A 26,101-nucleotide genomic window follows, 5' to 3' on the forward strand; every position below is an offset into this window, starting at 1 on the left:
TGGCTCGGGTGAGGATTAGGGTTAAGTTTATGAGTCTGTATATACGTGTCTTTATTCTACCATACAGTCTGGATATTATTATTCCTCTACATGTAACACAGGTACGTGTATATTATGCACCATCTTGCATACAATAATAACCACCGATGTCACTGAAAGTTTAATACTCTGACTTGTTGCAATTTTTGTTGTGATAATTTGCACGTAGTCAGTTTGATTATAATAATCGCCTTCCGGCTGAAACTCTTTGTTCCTCTCGTAATGTTTGACCAGAGCAGTGGTGTGTCTGTTATACAGTATAAGTCTTTATACACAAAGACATTACCATAAAATGGAGCAAAAATGTCATCTTTCTTCTCCAGTGATTTTATTGAAATACAGACTGTTGTCAATTGTGTGAGCTAGCCGACCGTTTTTTTGTCTGATGCTCGGTTGTGTAACAGGTACGTGTCAACTATACATGCATGGTTTAGTGGAGCCAGGAACAAATTTATAATATTTTTTTTAAAGTATATTTCATTTGAAAAATACACCCACTTATGTAGTGACTACCTTAATATTGTTGGCATGTGACCACGTTATTGATTGGCAGTGAATTACTTTTAAGCTTAAAAAACTTTCAGGAGACCCCCCCCCCCTTTTTTTTTTCTCTTGATCATCCTTCACATTGGTAATATGTAAATAAATAAACAAACAAATAAATAAATTGAATTACCTTACCAGTGTACATAGCAAATGAATTACAGTCTGGACATTCTGCTTAATGGCTGGTACCCAGAACAGTCACAATGCCTGCCTTTGACAATAAACATGTAAGAGGTCATTACACTCTTGATATGTCCATTTCCCTTAGAATATTATAATGTTTTTCTGTGCAGTCTCTTCTAAACAATACAGTGGGTCAATGCTTTAATGCCCATTCACCCTGTACCTTATCCTTGTCACAACTATTGAAGATTTATAGTTCACCAACAAAAACATCCTTTTTAAGAGAGAATTCATTAAATGGTGATAAAACCATCCCTGTAGGCTATTTCCCAGCTTTCCTGTATATCTGCATCTACTGTCCAGATAAGTGACAGCGTTAATCAGCATGTATGTGTTTGCATGATTAAAACTTGTGTGAGAAGTCTGTAAATGAATATATACACTATACATTGTACTAGGTTGGAACTCTATATATCTATATACTGTAGAATACTTTATTTTCGCTTGGAATTTATTTTCGCTATTTTCGTTGAAGGGTTGATTCTGTGAAAATAAAATCCAGCGAATATACTTTTTTTCCTATAATTCACATCAATATATATAAACTCATCAAAAATCAGTGATAATAAATTCTATACAAAACGCCCAAAAAGCCTTTTCAGCGAAAATAAAGTATTCCACAGTATTCATCTGTCTGTTGGGGTGTCTGCTTTGGATAATATATTCAAAAAATGCGATGACAGCCTTAATCTCATTTTTCTGCACTTTTTTCTTATAATTCTTCAATGTTTCTGAAAATGAACTTTAATTTTGGAGCCAACAGACAAAATTTGAGTCAATTTTCAGTTTTAACTCAAAAAATTTCCCATATTTGTCCCAATTGTCTGAAAGAAAGCGCTGATCGTAAACAGGACTGTTTTGTGAATTTGTGATGAAAAGAGGGAACTGGTGGTGAAAAGGTTAACACGACAGTATGTATGTAAGTTTTATAGATCCATTTAGCCATACAAATTATTTCTATTATGCAGTATAAACATCAAAATAAATCGTTAGCAGCCACAAATATGTTTTTCCACGCAATGACGCCAGAATATAGAACTGAATGGTGCTTTATGTAAATCATCTCGTCAATAATTTGGTTGTCATTTCTAATTGGCCACACCTATTGGGACGTTCTGTAATGAATCTATGCTATCACACCACACCCAGCTGTCTGTATACTTACATATAGCCTATGGGAAGGTCTGTTGTTATCTTTGTTAACTTAAGTGCATGTTCGCAAAACCTATTTATTTAAATAAATTGCGGCCATTGTTGAATACCAGTGACTCGCGTATATACTCATGCAAAAATACCATACTCCTTCGCACTTCGCTCAATCTTGTATTACAGTTTCGTAAAAAATCAAATTCATCCTTTTGTCGAAGTATGTTAACGATTATTTATTGGTAATTAACCTTTATTTCGTTAATATGTAACATACACAGTAACCCACAATGCATTGCAACATACCATTAAATATACAAATATAACTTAAATTACCATATTCCAATTTTGACGTTCGGCCATCATCAGTTCGCTGTAGCACACATATAACCCGAGTTAAACAGTTTATTGTGCGCCATTTTTACTGAGCGATTTTGCACGTAAACCCTAGTATGACGTCAATTCTAAGCCAAACCAAATCAACATTGCTATGTTAGTTGAAAAACAACACCGTTTATCGAACAATGACCCCAAGTTGTGACAAAAGATGAAATTCTATTGCTGTAGCTCTACAGTTGAATACCTGAATACATATCCCACCGAAATCCTGCCAGAATATGCAGCAGATTAAAAATCTTTTTTTTTTTACCATTCTGCGAAACATTGCCAAACTACATCAAATGATTTAATTTTTGCTGAGAATTTATGCTATTTGATCATTCAACATCATTCTTGAAGACAAGATTTTTTAAAATTTGCTGTGACTTCATCTCTTTAGGGCCTCGAAGAAATTTTCACAGCTACAAACTTTTCCAAAATTCACAAGAATTTGTGTTGCAAAATTATTCGACCATCGACACTGTTTTTCTTCTGTCTGGGCAGAAGAACTGAATCATATGAAACCGAATTCTGCTCACATGGGCAGGACTGAATCATAGATGAAACCTTCATGTAATTCTGCCCACCTGGGCAGGACTGAGTCAGATCATATGAAACTTTTCTACATGTACATGTATTTTACATGGCCTAACTGATTCAGATATCACAGAAACATTAACATTCATAATCAATTTGCCACTTAACGTTCAATGAACTACACTTCGCTAGCATATTTACTCAGGCTACAAAGCGTGAAATGCCATTCTTTTGAACAGTCATATAAATGTCTCTTTGTTCGTTAACTACTGACTGTGAGTTGTTTATTCTTTGTGCCAAGTGAACAACATAACCTTTGTTACTTACACCATGAGGTGATAGCTGTGGATTAAACGTCTTCAATACATCTTCAATACGTCTATTGTGACTACATTCCTTACAAGTCTCCCCAGCATTGACCCACTGTTGATCTTTATAATTTACTGCCTCTATCTGTACACCCAGTAACAGAGGAAGTCTTATGCTCATTTCTAGCTTAATTATTATCCCTTAATGGGACAAATCAGTAGACATATGGGAAAGGGGCCTTTCAGTGGACACATGGGCAAGGGGGCATATCAGTAGACACATGGGGAAAGGGGCATATCAGTGGACACAGGGGGGGGGGGCATATCAGTGGACCAATGGGGGAAAGGGGCATATCAGTGGATGCATGGGAAAGGGGCATATCAGTAGACACATGGGAAAGGGGCATATCAGTGGACACATGGGAAAGGGGCTTATCAGTAGACACATGGGAAAGGGGCATATCAGTGGATGCATGGGTAAGGGTCATATCAGTAGACACATGGGAAAGGGGCATATCAGTGGACCAATGGGGGAAAGGGGCATATCAGTGGACCAATGGGAAAAGGGCATATCAGTGGACTCATGGGAAAGGGGCATATCAATGGACACATGGGAAAGAGGCATATCAGTAGACACATGGGAAAGGGGCATATCAGTGGATGCATGGGTAAGGGTCATATCAGTAGACACATGGGAAAGGGGCATATCAGTGGATGCACGGGGAAGAAGCATATCAGTGGACACATGGGAAAGGGGCATATCAGTGGACACATGGGTAAGGGGCATATCAGTGGACGCATGGGAAAGGGGCATATCAGTGGATGCATGGGTAAGGGGCATATCAGTGGATGCATGGGTAAGGGGCAAATCAGTAGACACATGGGAAAGGGGCATATCAGTAGACACATGGGAAAGGGGCATATCAGTGGACTCATGGGAAAGGGGCATATCAGTAGACACATGGGTAAGGGGCATATCAGTGGACGCATGGGGAAGAAGTATATCAGTGGACACATGGGGGAAGGGGCATATCAGTGGACACATGGGAAAGGGGCATATCAGTGGACACATGGGAAAGGGGCATATCAGTGGACACATGGGAAAGGGGCATATCAGTAGACACATGGGAAAGGGGCATATCAGTGGACACATGGGAAAGGGGTCATATCAGTAGACACATGGGAAAGGGGCATATCAGTGGACACATGGGAAAGGGGCATATCAGTGGACACATGGAAGGAGCATATCAGTGGACCAATGTGGGAAAGGGGCATATCAGTAGATACGGGGGGGCATATCAGTGGACCAATGGGGGAAAGGGGCATATCAGTAGAACGGGGGCATATCAGTGGACCAATGGGGGAAAGGGGCATATCAGTAGAACAGGGACATATCAGTGGACCAATGGGGGAAAGGGGCATATCAGTAGAACGGGGGCATATCAGTGGACCAATGGGGGAAAGGGGCATATCAGTAGATGCATGGGGGAAGGAGCATATCAGTGGTAATATGAAGAAAGAAGATGGCTAGAATAAAAGTTTAGTTCCAAGTTATATTTTTGGATAAATCTTTTTTGAATAATAAGTAGTACTAGTATATGAACTGTAATAGATATTACAGGTACAGTGTTTGCAAGATATCTACCTTGTGATTGAGTTTTTAGCATCTGAGGGTGTCATCAAGTCACTGACTTTGATGTGCTACTCTGTGTTCGGCAACCAAAAATGAACTACATGTATATTCTAAAATCAATGTTCTATGTGAACCGATGTTGCTTGGATTTAGAAGAATAGTTTCATGTGCTTTTCATTTGTTTTGCCTTAATCAAATTTCTTTGAGGTGATTCCATCTTCCTTTTGTTTTATCAAATCAAATGCATAGAAATACAGACAGAAACTACCATATGTCATGAATTGTGTTCATAAATCAGTTTCAAAATGATGGCTACTTATGCTTCTTTCAAAGTGTGCAGTTTCAATTACTTATTGTAATCACACTTTACGCATACACTTCATGCGTACATTGTATTTACGTCTTTTCAATTTCTGATGATCATTTGTGGGTGTACATAACTCTAAGATTTGCCAGAGCCTTTAATCTGCTACACGTTTTGAATAATTGAATTCACTGTACACGAGCAATCCTATATGAACTGACATTGAAAATGGACCGGGACTATGTCATGTGACCTGTTATCATCTATCACAGCACCAATCACCTGTTGCTTCACAGCTAATCACCATTCCTCAGATAATGCAAAAAGAAATATTATTCTGTAATTTGCGAATGATTGATTAGCTAAGGTTTTAAAATGAAATGTTACTTGAAGGTCATGGAGCAGTGTTATTTTGATGTGTGTCTCATATGGTGTTGTTGCATACAAGTACATGGAGCAGTGTTATTTTGATGTGTGTCTCATATGGCGTTGTTGCATATATGTATGTGTAAAATCTGTGTGTTCTTCATGGTGTGATTAATTCTGAAGCTTCTGTTGTATCCAGTATTGTTCAGTTTGAATGTTTTTATATTTATTTTTCATCTTTTCCATTTTATCTGAAGCCAGAATCTGAATTGAGGATGAGCATCTGATTCCAAGTCTGAATCCAAAGCTGAAAAGTCTGAAACTAAAGCTGAATTTAAGATTGAGTGTTGTTAGAATATAATCTGAATCTGAATCTACCTACATGTATCTATCATGTATTCACAAATCCCTTTCATACGGTCAATTTGTGGAAGGATTATTCAATTATATATTTGAATGTTCTAAACTCAACCACCTGTTGATTGACATAGTGCTCCTTTCTTTCATCCCTTAAAAAAAATGTTTTTCTGTTATTAGCCAAAGGTTGTTGTGTCAAACCATTCTGTTGAACAGCAGTGGCTGATGGGTAATATTTTGAGCTATTAGATTACTCTTAAAGGTGGAGTCATTGCGTCGTATCCTGTTCGATATGGGACTCATAGTTATGTATATAATACATGTAAAATACTTTGTTTGTTTATATGAAATTCGAAAAAGGGCTGCACAGCAACCCCCGTCCTTAAACAAATTGTCCTTCCTATGTCATCACTTGCAACCTGACGAAAACATCTGAAATTACCAAAATACTTAATACCATATTTGATCTATTGCTAGGTGATACACTTGTATTACTAAGGGTGTGGCTATGGTCAAATTAAATTCTTATTCAGAATACTGTAAAATGCTTTATTTTAGCTGGAATTAATTTTCGCTGAATGGACTTTTTGGGTGTTTTGTATGGAATTTATTTTCACTGATTTTTAAGGAGCTGAATGTAAAATATAGGAAAAAAGTTATATTAACTGGATTTTATTTTCACTGAATTATTCTTTCAGCGAAAATTATTTCCAAGCGAAAATAAAGTGTTTCACAGTACAATAAAATGCAATTGTTGGTTTGTGTATTAGAGAATGTGGTACTATTAACATGAGTATTTAGCTATCATGTTATTTTAGCTTGTTCAGCTAATCTGTAATATCGCTAATTCAAAAAGTAGCTGTTTCAAAATAAAGATCTTCTCATGATGAGAATGATGATACTTAGCTAAGCTAAAATTCAGTTAATTCATACATTGAGTTCAATTCGCTAAAATTACATACAGCTATTTCATGTTGTTTTACAGTAATTTACAGCAGCCAGCCTTTTAAGCCCATCACAAACAATTATAAATTCTCAAACTTTTGACGTTATTTATTATATGTGTATTTTATCATGACCTTAGATGGCTGTCATAGCAACTACTCAAGTTTAGCATCAAACAAGGCTTGGTAGCACATTCCTACGGCCATTCACACTATTTTGTACTTCTGTTATAAACTGCTTGAACTATTTGTCAAGTTGTAACTTTGCAGTTTATACCAAGGCTTTGCTGTTGAGCTTCTATGTGACTAAGTATAGTTGTGAAAGATGCAGTAATCAGTGTTTCGAACAATTTCACGTGCAAAATATCAGGGAGTTGTTTATATTGGCACCTAACATCCGCACGTAACACACGTTAAGTCTAGTAACACTGATTCAGTCAGGACACCGTCATTTCAGCTTTGTTTATTTACCGCCTGGTCATAGTTCAATTGCCCTAACCCACATCTTTCTCTACATTACTACATTACCTAAATGATGTAATTTTTAACAGATCTGTTAATTTACTTAGACACAGCAGTGTTCCCTCTAAGCCGATATCACCTATCAGATTTTTCATGATTCAACATTTATGACAGAGGCCATAAACAGCAGTACTGTAAACATAGATGACAAGTTTTGACTCAGTGTGGTCCAAGCTCAACCTATCACTTAGCTAATACTTAGCTATCTCAAAGTTTAGCTTGCTTTCAAAACTGACATATCTGTATTGTGGAGAGTGATCTTATATTTGAAACATAGGTAAATAATACAATGATTACCGGTCACTGGTAGCCTAGTAGTTGTCGCATCACACTCGTGGCCGGTAGACCCAAGTTCAAATCCTACCTTAGACTGAACATCCAATGGGTCGACCCCTACCCTGGGTGAGTGTGACACAGACTCAATGGGCAGGCCTATTCCATTGGCCGAGATTCATTCACTCACAAATGCCACTTTGGGGGAACCTTGGTTAAGGTCCGCAGGTGCTTGTGTTTGACCTAGCCAGGATAGCGCATTAAAATTGCCATTTGATAGGGAGATGGCCAAACAGCCCTGTCATGTAGTCCCAAACATGAATATGACTTCTGTGGTAAAAATGCACTATGTGTCAGCACTAGCATTTGCAATTTGCACATACAAAAAAACAGACAAACAGTGACATTCAATGTCGCCTGGCAAAAAAAAAAAAAAAAAAAAAAAATACTTCAATGAATAAGTTGATATTATGGATGACAATGATTTATGAAAATGAAAAGCTTCGAAGTTCAGTTATTTTTCTGAACTGTACTTTAGCTGATAGCACGCTTGGAAGTTCAGTTCAGCCTGGACTGTACTGTATTTGTATACAGACATTAGCATGTTTTTATGAGCATTTTTCAATTTTGGAAAATGTTTCATCGAAGTACTCTTTCCATTCCCTCTGCTCATCACAAATAAACTAACCAATAGGAATTCCTGATTTAGCACATGTGACCCACAGTTATACTACTATCATATGCAAATAAACTAACCAATAGGAACTCCTGATTTAGCACATGTGACCCACAGTTATACTACTATCATATGCAAAAATATGGCTGAACACCATATGCTAGTTTAATGGTCTATCTGCGCATCACTGAAAGTCAGTTGACCCTGGGAATTAATACAACTACTAGACAGACATGCTCAGTTTTCAAATAATAAATTCATTTTTGCTCATTCAATAAAAATTCTAATAATATCACTCATTTTTGTGTCTCCAAGTCCTCCTTGCCTGCTAATAGTCTCTATAGATAACTAAAATGAATGGGAAAAAATCGTATCAACAGATACATGTTGTGTTCTCTCTTTTCATCACAAAATAGTCCCATTTATAGTCTGCACTTTCCTTCAGAAGATTAGGACAAAAATAGCCATATTTTTTGAGTAAAACTTAAATATAACTCAAATTTTGTCTGGTGGCTACAAAATTAGGGTTAAATTCCAGAAATATTGAATAATATAAGAAAAAAGTGCAAAATTTGGGTGAGAATGTCTGGTGAAAAGGGTAAAAGTGCCCCCAGTATCATCCTGGTTTATTACCTGTATAGTGAGTGACTCATTAAATCATATCAGCTTCCCTGGGACCATAGCATTATTGGCATTCTCACTAAATATGTAACCATGTAGTGTGTATCCACATTGTTACAGACACCTGCACTTTCCAGCATATGGGTGCCTCCCGCCTTTATTCACCACTCTTAAGTGTTAACACCCCCTTTATTACCCCTTAAGTACTAATACCTGTTTATTCCCCTTTTTTCAGTTGTTGACGTTTTTGTCGTATTTTGTCATAATATAACTGGTATCTTGTTTATTTGCATCACCATATGTTTTTTTTATTGATTTTCTCATAGATTATACAAAAAAACACAATATTTTCTTGTTTTAAAACAAAATCTGCTGGGTCATTAATCATTGGTCAAGGTGACCACATTGGCCTTGATATATTCTATTAGTGTCGACTGAGAGGCATGTAAAAAAAAAAAAAGATGAGCAGTTACTCTCCTAAAATTAATCCTCATACCCGACTTAAACGAACGAGGCTTTGGCAGTATATACAAACGATGCGATGTTTATTTACAGAATTCACATGTGCGTAACCAAACAACTGTCACTATTTACTACAAGCTGTGTGTTTTGGTAAGAGCATAGAGAGCATTGTAAACATTAAATCTGTATACAGTAATACACGGTGACCGATTGCTGCTTTTCAAACAGATAACATGTGCTTTGACATCACCCCCACCACCCAGCTAATTAATTCATTCCCCACCTGACTTGTTTTCATTCCCTTTCCTAAACACAGACAATACATCATAGATCTTTACATAATCAGACATCAAGCATGTCATTTATTGCACGTAAGCCACCATTACATTAGCATTTCTATGAACACTGCCCATTCTTTATGCTAAGGTCTTTCAGGCTAGTAAGGTTTACTGGCAGCCAATTACTGTTCATATGCAGATTAGATGTAAATGTTATTGTCCGGCTATTAACATAATTCTGCTGTTCACTCTGGTAATACAGTCAGTGTGGCATATCTATGGGTTGGAAGTGCTTGCTGTTTTGTGTTTTTACCGCCGTCTTGTAAGCGCTGCTAGTACGGCTGAAGTTTAGTTTACTGCGATATCATGTGCTTATTTTGCAAGAACAGTGCTCCAATTAAAAAGTCCCCGCTTGGTAGTACATCGTATACCAAGTTGGAAGTGACCAATGTGTTGGCTACTGAGAATATCCGTTTGGATCTGAATACATTGACGTGTCAGGTGGAGAGAGGTAAACAAACGTTTATTTACAATATTTTGATGTCCACGCAACATTTATTTTCAACACTAGATAGTGCAGCAGATTCTGGTGCAGCTTTAGATTTTCTGTTTAAAAATGTAAATAAAAAGTTTTTATTGACTTAAAGAAAATGAAAAAAAAAATGTTATCCACCAACTGCCCTTTTTAACCAGCTGCTGAAAGAAAAGTTACAATGTTTTTCGGCCTGTTTCAATACTGCTATGCCAGAGGGTATGATCTAATTAAAAATCTTTCGTTTTTTTCAAAATACTTCAGATTTAATTGAAGACATCGTTATCACCTCTCTGAAAGTACATTGTATGAACACAAACTGCCTTCTACAATAGTTTTCTGGGTTCTGAGTTAACCAACCCCACACTCATTGTTTATGGCTCCAACTTGCCAAATAATAAATGTAACCCTTAACGAACAGTAATTTTTTATATTTAAAACACCAAAATTGTTAATTTGGCTGTTGTCGTTTTTTTTACCTCACTGTAGTGTTGAGTTCTGACTACACTCTACGTCAGTCACATTACTAGTATATTTGTAACAATTTATCGTTTAAAGCAAAAAAAAATTGGAATTTTCATTTAGAGGCATTTTTGTTTTACTTTGAAACGAAAACCACTTTCAATTGTATAGTTGTCCTTGTAATTATTAGGTAATTATGACTGCAATCCTATATTGTACGTACAGAAGATATTTCTCGCATTTTTGTGTGTCATCAATGAATTCTAGATAAAAAGCATTCCGTTGATAGTCTTTCACATAAATCCACACAAGATTAAAACCTTTGCAAATTACAGGCATAGTTTCAGTGATAAAACTCTCCAAACTGAACACATTTATTGGTGAATTTTTATACTTCATCACATCTTAACACACTCCTACTATAATCTAGAGGTTTTATTGAATTTAATCAACTCATTTTGAGTCCAAACTGTGGATTTTATGCTTTAATGATTTTGCTGGAAACGGTCAAGGTCTTTTCCTTTTTTTCTTTTTTTGGTGAACATTAATGTTAGTCTGAGTGATACAGTTTTAATCTTAAGAAAAAATCATTTTTGTTTTCTTCGTCAGCTCCTTTGTTGACATGATAACATGAAAATGAAAAATATCCTTTATTTTTCCTCTCTAATTTCTGCTTTTGGGAAAAAATTTGCATTTGATAAATTTGATGTACAACTTGGTATATTTATTTACTCACACTGAGGATGAGAGGAGTACATTGGAAGTAAACATTTCTATTGCATGATGTGTAGCGTTAACGTTTTTGTTTGTTTAAATCACAAGCTTATTTTCTAACTTGAAAAGTATCATTTTGTACGCTGTCCTTCAACAACCAGATTGCATGAATGATTGAAGGTTGCATTAAATCAGAAAATACGGCCTTGTTCAGATGCAGTCAAGCAATTTCTCACAATATAAAACCGTTAGCAATTAATGGTGAGGTTGTGTAAGCAAGCTGCTCAGTAAAACTAGTCTCACATTCGCTGTACCCACCCCTATCACTGAGATAGTTTTGTATTTACTTGTATTACAAATGCATATTCAATAGAAGTACACATAAACCAAATACTGTAAAGGCGGTAATTATTCACTGGGTTTTAATTTTGCTTATTTCGCTGACTGGAAAATGCGCTAAATTAAAACCCAGTGAAAACGGAAAATTTAGCATAGAATACATTATCTAAATGATAAAACCGTGATTTTAAAACCCACTGAATATGCCTGAAATGGTAAATCAGTGAAATTTTAACCCAGTGAAAATTAGTCATTTTACAGTATTAAGTTTACTGTATGCGGAATCATTAAAATATGACTTATTTTAACCATCTAGTGAAGTCCATTTTTAGCGCTACTAAAGCAACTGCCATACGGATAATTTACTTTCTACCCATACCCATAACCACGAAAGACATAAATTTAGAACTATAAATATACCTTGTTTCAAAGTACATTATTATCTATTATCTATTTTCACTGCTAGAAATTTTTTTTTATTTCAGAATTTTATGGCTTTTGTGCAGACAACATTTCACAAAAGTCACTCACACTCTGTATTATAGGACCCCCAGAGAAATGTTCCCCGATAAAAAATGTGTGTCTCTTGAAATTAAAGTGAATGGTGGCGTGTTCTCATAACCTGGTTGCATAATTACACCACTGCATATCCCATAATATGTTACGCCATTGTATTCTGCACTGCCAACACAGTTCATAATGTCACATCTTGTCTGCAGTTTAATGCACTATTAACTCGGACCAGTCAACATCGTGATATTGGACCTTTGAATCTGTCTCCTCCCTTGCTTTATTTCCAAACATGGGCATACTATTTTGCATAAGGCTGGTGGTCAATTTAAATATTAATATACCATAATATACACTACTGTATAAATAGCGCCACCTATCTTAGGGGCATGTATTTCCATGAGTTGCCTTCTACTCAACCCCAGTCTGATCAAAATTGAAACTTTTGTGGAGAAATTTCTTTTGATTTTTTAATTTAAAAAATAATAATAATTCAGATATTTTTTATACTATTTTTTTTCAAAACTATAAAATATATGAAAAATAAATAATTTAGGCAAAATCATTTTTTTTTTGTGGTTTCCATAAAATGCTTTTCAAAAATAGTGTACCGGTAGGTAGGGTTTTCTATATATTTTTGCTTGGTTATAATAGTTTCATTGTGTTCTTGCTTATAAGGACTTGTTTTGAAGCGAGTCATAAATCTTGTGTAACGTTGTTTACATAACCCAGTTTTGTTTTGAATTCCGGTAAAACTTCATTCAAAGCCTGACACAAGTTTGTGACGTTTTCTCAAATATTGAAAAAAAAGTTTAGTCTGGCAGTAAAAAATATGGTAGGTCGAGTTGTAAGAACCACACAATTTTTTTTCTTGACCTAAATAATAAAAAAAATAATGAAGTAAACACTAAGATTTTATTTCATTTACATTGATTGTTTGCATTCTGGCAATCAGAGAAACTTACGAGGACTTGTTATTGAAATTGAGTATTTTATTGAAATGATCAAAAACATAACATCTCTTGTTTGGTATCCTAGCAACCAAACTTAATATTCAACTTAAGTTGTGGGTGTTGATATAGCTGTGTGTAATAATTGGTAATTTGCTCATTTACGTCACTGGGTTGGGGTACCGTTCAGTGTCAAGATACCCTACAAGTTGTACATACATATGATACAATGTATCTTTTATTAATCGATCACCATACATGTACATGCCGTAATACCTATATAAATATTGTACGCATGTACACCCTGTATATTACAGTGAAAAAAATAGTATATACTGCACAGGTTTACGACAGTCCTACCGACGTAGAAAGAGGTGCCCAGTCAAAGGGGGAAGTGAGTGTATATATTGTGTAAATAACTTCTTTCATAGTTCAACGGCAATTTAAATTCTAAAACTTGCATTCCACAAGTAATATTAACTGCAAATTCTGTGATTGGGGTGATTCACTAATGGTATTATATGATGTCTTTTTTTTGCTATTCGCTAATTGAGCAAATGTACGTGTCACTCATCCTTCCCTTGACTGAGGTTAATAAATCAAAAGACATACTTTTCTTGAAAATGTTTCACTCATTTATAAAACTGAATTTCTACACACAATATTGAGTGTTGATTTTGTGGGAATTGCTTTCCCAATACAAATTGGATGTTTCCATAGTTTCCATATAAGCTTAAAAGTTGTGTTTTTCGTTAAATTTGAGTGCATTAAACTCGTATTGAACGTTTTAACAGGTCATGTACATATACAGTCTAGGAAGTTCAATTGTTGGTCAGAAGCTGAATGTCTCAGGTTCAAAGTCATTTCATATGTAAACAAATAAAATTGTAACAAGTCTTCCGACGAGCACTGTCGAGGAACAACTGAAAATTTACTACACAAGTAAAACCTGCACGTCTTTGAGGGAAATGAACAATGTACTAATCAAATGTTTACGGTGTTGCGTTTCCTTCATTTATTTTGACACTCTGAACCACAACTGTAATCTGAGGCACACGTATACTATTCAGTTTTTACTCACCAAGTGCGAGTATTTACTCGCATTGATGTTTTTTTAAACACAAATTCGAGCTGGTACTAATATGTGAATGTGCTCTTCCTACTCAGCAATCAACAGGTGGTTACTGCCCTCACGTGGCCAGTAGGAGAGAGCATAACCACTGAGCTATTTCGATGTTAACATACCATCATGAAAAAATTACAGTTCAATAATAAGCTATGACAGTTTTAACGGAAAATTCCATTCATCACGCAATGCCCAACCTTTTCGATGACCTTTTCGTTTTGCAAATTGATGTTCGTTGGAATCAATATTAGTCTACATAGGTGATACTGGTATGCTGCCCTCTGTCAGATGAATTCAGATAAAGTGACATCAAATGATCACCCAACTCGCTACAACTATATAGTCAACCATATCTCCCATCATGCTTTGCACATGTTCTTTTAACAAGTTTCATAACAATCATGTTGCATGCTGGGATACATACTTTACACCTATGCATTCTGATTTTTAATATGAATAATTTTTGACTAGATTTTATAGCTTCATTCATTGTCGATAAATGACAACTCAGATTAATAATTTACTTGAGTATTTGTACAAAGCAAACAAGCAGGAGATTATGTACTGTGAATCGATTTAATTTCACGAAAACAAATTTTGGCAACAAAAAAAATGCAAAATTTTATAGAAATCATTTCATTTGGTATTATTAGATGTGATTGTGGTGACTTTGATTCTTACAAAATCTCAAAAATTAATTCTGTTGAAAATAAAATGATTTACAATATATTAATATATTTATAATTTTGTAATTTACGCATCCAGATTGTGTACTCACTTTTTTAGGTTTAACTTGTTATAATTGTCTCAGTATAGTGAAATCTAAGATGTAACGACACATTTAATTGGTCAAGACTTGCAATGTATAATTGGTGAGATGTTACCATGTATTCAATTGGTCACGTTGAAAGATTAACATGTGATTGGACTTTGACCCATAAACCACCACATTTTGTACTTCGTTTATGCTGACCGATCGCATGTTAGGAGACCCAACCTACTTTTTTGGGTCGTTCATATTTACAAAATGTATCTGTATTGCATGGAATGTAATGTCAATTGAGCTGCTTGTGGAGCTGAAAGGTAGGCTGGACTATGTAACTCTTAAAATCACTGTGAGTACCCGTACTGATCATAGTTAAATTGCTGACAGCTATATTCATCAGGTTTTTCTATGAACACAACCTATATATTTCAATAAGTTTGGCGATAGACTGTAGACAAACTTCATTCCCGCAAGTCATTTTGTCTGAATGGCACTGCATCTCGCAGACGGATGACAACATAAACTTGTATTCTCCGGAAATTACAACAAAGTGGCATTGTTTGTAACACAGACCACACCCGTCTTTTATGCTACTTCATGTACCAGGATTATATCGTAAACTGTGAGTCCAGTTTTATCTCACATATTTAAAATCGCCCACCATGGTTGCCAATCATTCGCTGCCAATATAAATGTGTCCCTCTATAACGATATCTTTTGTTTGGTGACTCCCATGGATGGCAATATAAGCTCTAAAATCTCAGCACGGTGAAGTTTCATTTATATAGTTCACTCGTCAATATAAATTATTAAAGTAGATTCTTAATCGCTGTAAAAACTCCCTTCCTATCAGCTTTAGATAACCGTAGGGTCCTGTCAGTGCACTGTCCTTCTACCCACACTGTTAGATTTGTGAGACTTGCTTCAGATAGGCATATCTTCTTAGCAAGATACCCTAAGAATGTCTGGCTTCTATTTATAAGGGTGGCCCTGCATCGTCATGCAGTAATTCTTTGCTTTTTGACTTCAGAGTTAATAAAATAAACCCCTCTCTGCTCTCCAAAAATAAATTATGCATAGCCATCCCCGGGAGAGGAGGGTTGGGTGGGGATAACGCTAACACCTACCCCTTTTAATACATGTACAGCAAAAATGATAAAATGAATATAATCTTTTCAGACAATTTTGCGAAAAATGCATCCCTTCTGAGAAGGGTTCTTTTTTGACATTACATTTGTCAGGAAGAATTAATGATTTATATGGTTTGAATATAGCTTTCAACATTAAAGCCTCCAATTTGAATATCATTACAATAAACAGTGCCCACAATTTTTTTATGGTCAAGTTTATTTCCAATCAATGGTCTTGCCTCTATCTGAATGGTAATGCGATAATCGTTTTATTAACCTGGGGATAAACATTTTTTCAGCATATGTTGTATAAATATGGCTGATATAGTTAGAATGAATGACAGATCCGAGTATTAATTTATAACATTTATAAATGTGATAACAGTTTAACAGTACAGTCAGATTTTATTGAATTTATTTTAATTTATATCCATAATAAATGTAAATCAAAAACTCTAGTGTTATTGAGTGTATATGTAGGTCAACAATTTTTATGATTTCACCATCCAATTTTTTTAAAATCAAAGAAATGTGAATTATAGATTTCTTGTGTACTGAAAAGAATAACTACATGCCTCGAGACTTCAGCATTCTATCAATTCACTTGAATCAATAAGTTTGTATTATACAATGACGTCTCAGGGCCAACCCATGTGTTTACATAGGCTATTGATACATTAAGTTGAATTAGTCTGTCAGTGGTCCCAAAATCCCTCCCTGGTGCAATATTTCAGTATTCCGGAGTGAATGACCATGTGTAGGTCATTTCGTTGTAGTGTTTTATGGGGTACAACTGTACGAATAACAATGGTATATTGTCATAGGTGACTCGTGTTATGTAACTTGACTCCCTGTATATCAATGAATTCTTCCTGCATTGTTATTGACAAAAAAAGATACCATACACCTACGGCAATCAAAGTCTACATCCACCCTTCCGTAATTACTGAACATGTTATTAAATTCAATAGTTGTTTTGGCATTGTAACAGTCTTCCGTTTACAAATCAAAACGTACTTCATCACAGCTACTGATCTAAAGTTACTTGCTACGTATTCTACGGTTTCATACCTACCGATGACGTGAGTCTATTTGACAGACGAGTGTAAATGACTTACTCAAACCGCAACTGATCTGTCTTGTGAATATGTACTTGGTGGCTTGGGCATATCTTGTAGATATGTCTTTTCGCTCGATCACATATAAGATTTCCGTTCTGTAAAAGGGTTTAATTATTCACTGGGTTTTAATTTTGCTTATTTCGCTGACTGGAAAATGCGCTAAATTAAAACCCAGTGAATATGTGAAATTGAGCATAGAACACATTATCTAAATGATAAAACTGTGAATTTAAAACCCACTGAATATGCCTGAAATGATAAATCAGTGAAATTTAAACCCAGTGAAAATCATTTTACAGTATAAGGTGTTACACAGGTTTCTGTCAAAATTAAATAAATCCATGTATAATTTATTTTGTGTCTGTTTTCTTGAAGCTTTATGTGCTGAGCGTGTAAGCCAGATGACCAAAACATACAATGATATAGATGCAGTGACAAGACTTCTGGAAGAAGTAAGTCATGTAGAAATTTTATGTGGATGAGTATGTTGATGGTATACACATTATGCTAATTTAATTAAATTCAGATTTTACCTAAAAGCAGTTGTTCATGAAGCAAAGATTGAAGCAATTCAATGACAATAATATGTACACGAGGCACTTAATTTACTGTGATAATAAGTGATTACCGAGTAGTTAAAACTGATATGTTTTTCTGCTGGATGAATATGGTGATGGTATACACATTATGCTAATTTAATTAAAATTAAAAGAAAAGTTTAGATTTTACCTAAAGGCAGTTGTACATGAAGCAACGGTGGAAACAATAACAATAATGTGTACATGAGGCAAATAATTTTCTGTGACAATAAGTGATTACCTGTCTTAAAAACTGATGTTTTTCTGCTGATTTTGCTCGTCTCAACTTTGTGATGTGATTATAGCATACAACGAAGCAACTTATGAGGAAACAGACAGTACAATGTACATTGCTTGATGCATTGCTTCATTAATCTCATCAAATAGTGGCCATGTACGTTGCACAAAACTTTGAAATTTTGAGAAGAGCTTGTCAAAACTGTACATGACATATATTTCAGTTATTCTGTTCTCTCTGTTCGTTGTCTTCATACTGCATGAACTATTACATTCATATATTGATATTTATTTTATTTCATTTCTTCTACAGAAAGAAAAAGACTTGGAACTCGCTGCCAAAATTGGTCAAACCCTTTTGCAGCAGAACAAAAATCTAGAACTGAAAAATGACCAGTTGGAAGAACAACTAACTCATGCCACTGAGAAGGTGACCTTTCCCATAATTCAACAAAAATTAGCTCAATTGTTCTTTTGTTGACATTTTACTGGGTTTAAATTATCATGCAAATATGTTGCTGTTTTAGAATCAGCACCTTCAAGTAGGTATTTCGCAGTTCAGTTAAACTTGTTCGTTCTTGTATGAACCATTGCTCCACAGTAAACTGCTGTTCAAAATATGGCAGCGAGTTAGGCTGAATGTTCGTGTCTGTGACGTTTTGGAAAGTAAATTACAATACTCGTATATCAGTTAGATGCATGTAATATAATAACACCTGTTTCTTAAGCACAATCACTCTGTAATATACAAATTTCCTGTTTTATTTTTCATTGCAGGTTTCTCAGCTTACTCACGAAATTAATTTAAAAACAGATTTATTACAAATTTATACAAATGAAATTATTTATACAGAATCGGAAGATGAGACCTCATCATCATCAGGGTGAGTCAATTTGCATATCTGTATTGATGTGACTGTGATGTCATAGTGTGGGCAGGTTTGTGTTGCCTAGCAATGTGACACATTTCTACCAGGTCAGACTATCAGTCATTCTGCAAGGAGTCAAGGTGATCTCATTTCCGCGCAATTATTTATCCATAATAATTTCATACTCTAATTAATTTAATTTAATAATTAAATAATAATTAAAACATAGAGCCCTGAATGAGCTGAGTACTCAAATTTGAAGCGGTTGGTTTTAATTGTCAAATGGTGTTATTATAAAAGTTGAAAATTAAACAGATTCTTTTAAAGTGGAACCAACTATATTGGAATGTTGACCCTGCCGAATACCCCTTTAAATGTACTTGTTGGTTTTGCTAAAATTCCAATCACAAATTTAAAGCATACAAATGAAGTTATTCTGATATCATATTGTCTGGCAACCACTACCAGTAAAAAAAATGGTTATGTACTTTGTAAATGTACTTTGGGATGGTCCTGAACAATGTAACAAGATTACCCCCACATGTGCAACATGTATAAATTTTCTTATTCAGCATTGGCTCATAGTTGAGCTTGCGCTGTTTTCTTGACTTGACTGTTTTTGTTGACTCTTCGACCGGCGTTCCACAGCAGCTTGTGCAGAGCCCATAGAAATACATTGTACAGTGGTGCACATCTTAGCAAGTAGTATTTTCTGTGACATAGCCCCGCCCCCTGAGAATAGAGATACCAATGCCTTGATAGACATTCTATTTACATTGTGAAATTTACAGAATTAATCGGTAACTTGTTTTGTTTTTCAGACGAGAGCGTGGTGATTCTTTTCGAGGATCCATATATGACATAGATACTTTAAATACGAAATGTGCAAAACTTGAAGAAGAAAATCTTCAACTGAAACTTGAAACTGCACAGTTAGGAAACGAAACTTCAAACTATGAAGAAAAAGAAAATCAACTAGTGCATGACTGTGTCAAGCAATTAGGTACGTTTCATATTTTGCTGTACTGTTAAACCATTTATTTTCACTGACATTTGATTTCAATATTTGATGTTTTTAGCGTATTCTCTGTGTTTTAATTTCACGAATTTGTCAAGGAAACAATCAGTTTTATTGTTATTTTACATGTTCACAGATTTAATTTAGCGGATTTTACTTAGCAGCAAAAATAGTGAATTAAAACCCAGTGAATAATTAATGCATTTACAGTAGTAGGTCTACTACTTAAAATACTTTATTTTTGGCTGGAATTAATTTTCACTGAAATAAAAATGTATTTGGTTGTTTTGTATAAAATTCATTTTCATTGATTTTTCACAATTGAATGTAAATTATAGGAAAAAAAATATATTCGCTGGGTTTTATTTTCATGAAATCATCGGTTAAATAAAAATAGCAAAAAAATAATTTCCAAGAAAAAATAAAGTATCAAGTACAGTATCAAGGATTTATAAAAAAAGGTGTGATGGAGATCTCGTCATCTGGCTAGTTCCATGTGTGCGTCAATCGAATGAATTTCAAATTTGCGTTCTTCAGGGGAAGCTAATACGAGAGAAGAAGTACTCCGAGATGAACTTTATAGAAAGTACGATGAGATACAAAGACAACAAGAAGAAGCAACAAGTCTCCTTGCACAGATAGTAGATCTACAACAGAAAGTCAAGAAAGTAAGTATCACACAGGGATACATATTTATTGTCAAAGTATATTTAGATTATTTGGCGTGCAGAGATTTTCGCAGCAGAGGTTTTAAATTCTCTGGTTTGTGAAGAAAAGAATTTGTCATATTGTTAGATTTGAATTCTCACAGTGTAACAGTGGACATTTAGCCATCATCAAATAAAAAAATAACCACAAACTCTGTTTATAGTCTGCAGTTCCCTTCTGAAAATTGGAATTGTTTTGTATTTTGAGTAAAAACTGAAAATTGACTCAAATTTTGTCTGTTGGCTCCAAAATTCATTCCATTTCCAGAAATATTTCAAGAATATTTGAAGAATATGAGAAAAAAAAGTGCAGAAAAATTTAGGCGAGAAAGTCTGGTGGTGAAATTAGTCATTTGTCCCCATTTATTGTTGCATTCTTTATTAGGGCCTTGTTTAATATATTTGATGGTATGAATATTCAGTACGTACTAAACATGAGCTTATATGAATTTCGACGATTTGTTTGTTTTATTCAGCTTTCCATAGAGAACGAAGAATTACATAAAGAATTGGATGCTGGTAAAGAGGCACAACACGAACTAACAGTAGAGGTTAGTCATTCATTCATGTTTTTAGCTCCACTGTCGACTTTGTCGAGCGGAGTTTATCATATGAGTGATTGTCCGTCGTCAGTGTCAATTTTTAGCTCCGCTGTCGACTTTGTCGAGCGGAGCTTATCATATGAGTGATTGTCCGTCGTCGTCGTCCGTGTCAATGTTTTACTTTTTCGACTTCTTCTTGAAAACTACAAGCCTGAATGCTTTGATACTTGGTGTATATGTACCTTGGGTAGACCCCTCTCAGATTTGTTCATTTCATGATGATATCTTAAATTCTCTAATTTTGGTGAATATTTTTGTAATTTTTGGTAAAAAGTGATATTTTCGACTTCTTGTTGAAAACCGCAAGTCCAATTGCTTTGATATTACATGTATAGGTACTACATGTGGACCTCTCTCAGATTTGCTCATTTTATAATGATATTTTTAATTCTTTAATTTTGATGAATATTTTTGTAATTTTTGGTAAAACGTGATATTTTCGACTTCTCGTTAAAAAACGCGATTCCAATTGCTTTGATATTACATATATAGGTACTACATGTGGACCACTTACAGATTTATTCATTTCATGATATCTTCAATTCTCTAATTTTCCTTAATATTTTTGTCATTTTTGGTAAAAAGTGATATTTTCGACTTCTTGTTGAAAGTCTGATTGTTTTTATATTACATATATAGGTACTACATGTGGACCTCTTTCAGATTTGTTAATTTCGTGGTGATATCTTCAATTATCTAATTTTGATGATTATTTTTGTCATTTTTGGTGAAAAGTGATATTTTTGAATTCTTGTTGAAAGTCCCGTTGCTTTGATACTATACATATTGTTCATTTTCTAATGATATCTTCTGTTCTTTTATTGAAATGTGCATTGCTAACAGTGGAGCTATCTCAGCCGACTGGCTGCTTGTTATAATTATTTTATAATGATTATTTTAATTTAAAATGTTTGTTTTGTTAAAGTTCACCTAGCTGACACTTAGCCTGGTAGGTTATGGGTGTCCTTAGCCATTCAGAATGTCTATCGAGTAAAACATGTCATCAACAAAATACTATGAAGAGATCCCTACTCACATAGCAGTGAGATTGTATAATATTTTGTTTTACTTTGTCTCAATGTAACATTAGGAAAAAAATATCCATGGATTACACAATGATTTCCAAACTGAAACTATCGTAGAAATTGATAATGGCTTATTGTCAAGATGTTCACCAAAAGATAATGTCATAAGCTGTCAGGATGTGTGATGTATTCCATTGTTTGTTGTTTAGCTTACAGATCTGAAAGACAAACATACCCAATGCATGGAAATGTTAGAAGAATTTCAAGAAGAAACCAAATCTATGAGAAAGCCCAGCATGGCAACCAGACCGTCATTTTCAAGTCGCACTCTGTTTCCACAAGTAAGCATTTACCGCAGTGCTTACAGTACTGTGTATATCTGCGCACCAAGTTTACTTCTGAAATCACCAATTCATTTTTTTTGTAAAATGTAATTTTGTAAATTTCAGTTATCGTGATTTAATTAGTTATTCAACCATGATGGGTTTTGTTAATATTCAGAAATGTGACCAAGCTCAGTCCAACAATTTCACTCACAAATGTATGGGTTAATTATTTTGCTTTTTTTTCAAATAAAAGCATGCCATCCTTTAAGGGGTACTTCAAGTTAAGCCTAATCTCACAACAAATTTACTTTCTGGATTAAAATTACAAAGGATAACAAAAGATAGATTAACTTTGTAAACAACATGAAAAAACAGTGTCCCATGATTCTTTGGTGCAATCCCTGGGCTTGGAAGGTTCCCCTTTAACAGAATGATTTGTCGGTGTCGAAATGATGTCTAACTTGATTTTCCTAGGATTCCTTGGCATCTGAGATTGAGAGTACAGTTAAGCACAGTCTAATGTCAGCTGAGGGTTATAGTTCGCAAGAACACAAGTAAGTCAAAACATTCACAATTATATATCTATAATGCAATGTGTAAAAGATGAGTGAAAATGTCACACTTACGTGTATTCTGAAATACTGTCATTCACAGAGGTGTTCAGTTCACAAAAGTGTTCAGTTTACAAAGGTGTTCAATTCACTGAAGGTTACAAAAGTGTTAAGTTTACAGACGTGTTCAGTTTACAAAAGTGTTCAGTTTACAAAGGTGTTCTGTTCATTGGAGGTTACAAAGGTGTTCAGTTCATTGGAGGTTACAAAAGTGTTCAGTTCATTGGAGGTTACAAAAGTGTTCAGTTTACCGAGGTGTTCAGTTCACAAAGATGTTCAGTTTACAGAGGTGTTCTGTTTACTGAGTGTTACAAAAGTATTCAGCTTACAAAGGTGTTCAGTTTACAGAGGTGTTCTGTTCACTGAGGGTTACAAAGGTGTTTAGTTCACAGAGATATTCAGTTCAGAAAGATGTTCAGTTTACAGAGGTATTCAGTTCACAGAGGTGTCCAGTTCACTGAGCGTTACAAAGGTTAGTCATAAATATGTTCGTTTTTATTTTTAGAGCTCACAACAGGAATGTGATGAAGACAGTGAAAGCAGCAAATCCAAAACGTCTTTCAGGTGGCTTTCATAGTATCCCCGGATCTAGATTTGGATCTACATTTACGAGTAAACATACCTCGCCTTGCAGCTCCATTGGTGGATCAGACAGAGGTACACCCCATAGTGATCATTACCATGGCGACGGGGAATCTAGTGATACTGGAAGGTAAGATTGTGACAAAGTATTACTGTAAAATACTTTATTTTCGCTTGGAATTAATTTTCTCTGAAGGAATGATTCTGTGAAAATGAAATCCAGCGAATATACCTTTTTTCCTATATTTTACATTCAACTTTTCAAAAATCAGTGAAAATAAATTCCATACAAGACATCCAAAAAGTCTTTTCAGCGAAAATTAAGTCCAGCTAAAATAAAGTATTTTACAGTATATTTTAAAGGAATTTGAATTTTGCACTACTACTCTGGGCATGTTACTGAGCATGCAAAACATCCTTGAAGATAATAGCGACATTATCACATTTAAATGTCAACTTTCTGAAAATTATATTTATAATTCTAACCTATGAAATTCTCATATGTCACCAATCAAAATTCTGAGATTTGAAAAAAATTAAAATAAATTTAATTTCACAATTAAATCTTATGTGAATTGTTAATTTTTCTGTTGTTCAAAACATACCTGGTGACCCCATTCTTAAAGAATGAAGGCATTGTCACATAATCTTCAATTTATTGTATTACCTCCTTCAATATCAATACAGCTGCATATTGTTAGCATTTCTATGTCCATATCTGATTTTGATTGGTTTTAATCCTGCTTTGTCCTCAGCTTCAGCACAAGGCGACTTCCAGGTGGTCCGGGTATTCCTGGTTCAAACGATTTGGAACTGGCCCTCAGGAGGTTGTCTATGAGACGACAAAATCAGGAATTTGAGCGGAAATACAAAGAATCTGGGGGTGATAGTTCCGGCACAGTCACACCGACTGGCACCTCACCGGAAAGTATCATGTCTACTGGATCATTTTCTGAGCTTTCCGAGTATTCTGGGTATTCCAGTGGATCTGGAATGGGAATCCGGTCATATATCCCAGAAAGACTACAGATTGTTAAACCAATGGAGGGTAAGAGAAATACGATTTCTATATTTGCTCTATTAGAAGCACTTGTACATGTAAAACCAACAGTTGCATGTATTGTACACTATGATTTCTTTCGACCATAACCTTTTCACCACCAGACTTTCTTTCTCAAATTATTTTGTACTATTTTTTCTGTATTCTTCAATATTTTTGGAAATGAATCCTAATTTTGGAGCCAACAGAAAAAATTTGCGTCAATTTTCAGTTTTTACTCAAAAAATATGGCTATTTTTGTCCCTATCTTCTGCAGGTAAGTGCAGACTATAAAAGGGACTATTTTGTGAATTTGTGATGAAAAGAGGGAACTGGTGGTGAAATGAATAAACACACTTATTATTAGTGTATGCGTTACTAATAGAGTACATATAAGCCGAGTATAAGATATATAAGCCAGTATTAACAAAAGTGTTTGGTGATCAGTGAAAATATAATCCAGTGAATATATCTTTTTAGTCCCCGTTCGGACGTAGTCCGAAAACGGGGACTTATGGTTTGCCCTGTGTGCGTCCGTCCGTCCGTGCGTCCGTGCGTCCGTGATCACCTGTATCTCGAACATGCATGGACCGATTAAGTTCAAACTTCACTCATACATCACACATTATATGGGACATATGCACATGCATTTTTTTCATGATCCGATTAACGATAGCCGAATAGCGGCCATTTTAAGGCCGAAAATGCATCAAAATCGCACATTTTCACCATTCCGGACCCGAATCTCAGTTATGCATGGACAGATTTTGTTTAAATTTGGTACATACATTAAACATAATAGGACCTTGATGCACGTCTTTTTTTTTTTTGGATCGGGTTCGAAATAGCCGACTGGCGGCCATTTTGTTTTAAAGAATTCAGTTCTGGATCTGTATCTGAGACATGCTTGGATTGATCGAGTTCAAACTTCACACACACAAGGTACATCATGTCACAAATATGTATGTGCATTTGTTTCATGATCTCATTAACGATAGCCAAATGGCGGCCGCTTTAAGGTCGAAAATGCATTGAAATCGCACATTTTCACCATTCCGGACCCGGATCTCAGTTATGCATGGACGGATTTCATTCAAATTTGGTACATACATTAAACATAATAGGACCTTGATGCACGTCATTTTTTTTTTCGGATCAAGTTCGAAATGGCCGACTGGCGGCCATTTTGTTTTAAAGAATTCAGTTCTGGATCCGTATCCGAGACATGTCTGGATTGATCAAGTTCAAACTTCACACACACAAGGTACATCATGTCACAAATAT

The 26,101-nt window shown here is 35.0% G+C and overlaps 1 protein-coding gene and 1 long non-coding RNA gene across 6 annotated transcripts in view; one reads left to right on the forward strand and one right to left on the reverse strand.

The window, feature by feature from the left end:
- LOC146729103 (uncharacterized) overlaps positions 1-803 on the reverse strand; it is a 47,366-nt gene extending 46,563 nt beyond the window's left edge. Inside the window, exon 1 of the long non-coding RNA XR_014928203.1 lies at positions 721-803. This is a non-coding gene — a long non-coding RNA (uncharacterized LOC146729103). The remainder of the gene's footprint in view (positions 1-720) is intronic.
- Positions 1-26,101, forward strand: part of LOC100368448 (trafficking kinesin-binding protein 1-like) — a 79,492-nt gene that overhangs the window by 45,019 nt on the left and 8,372 nt on the right. For 4 of the 5 annotated variants that reach the window (XM_085495640.1, XM_085495637.1, XM_085495638.1 and 1 more), the window contains 10 exons: positions 17,599-17,675; positions 18,352-18,468; positions 18,816-18,922; positions 19,729-19,910; positions 20,463-20,593; positions 21,109-21,183; positions 22,469-22,600; positions 23,060-23,139; positions 23,702-23,908; positions 24,534-24,826. In XM_085495640.1, the coding sequence (XP_085351766.1) occupies positions 17,625-17,675; positions 18,352-18,468; positions 18,816-18,922; positions 19,729-19,910; positions 20,463-20,593; positions 21,109-21,183; positions 22,469-22,600; positions 23,060-23,139; positions 23,702-23,908; positions 24,534-24,826 (1,375 nt within the window). In that variant the 5' untranslated portion in view covers positions 17,599-17,624. Of the gene's footprint in view, positions 1-9,773; positions 10,085-17,598; positions 17,676-18,351; positions 18,469-18,815; positions 18,923-19,728; positions 19,911-20,462; positions 20,594-21,108; positions 21,184-22,468; positions 22,601-23,059; positions 23,140-23,701; positions 23,909-24,533; positions 24,827-26,101 lie in introns of those variants that run through there. The other variant, XM_006824077.3, reaches the window with a different exon arrangement.

The sequence above is a fragment of the Saccoglossus kowalevskii genome, chromosome 22, assembly GCF_978046115.1.
Source record: "Saccoglossus kowalevskii chromosome 22, keSacKowa6.1, whole genome shotgun sequence".
Lineage (NCBI taxonomy): Eukaryota > Metazoa > Hemichordata > Enteropneusta > Harrimaniidae > Saccoglossus > Saccoglossus kowalevskii.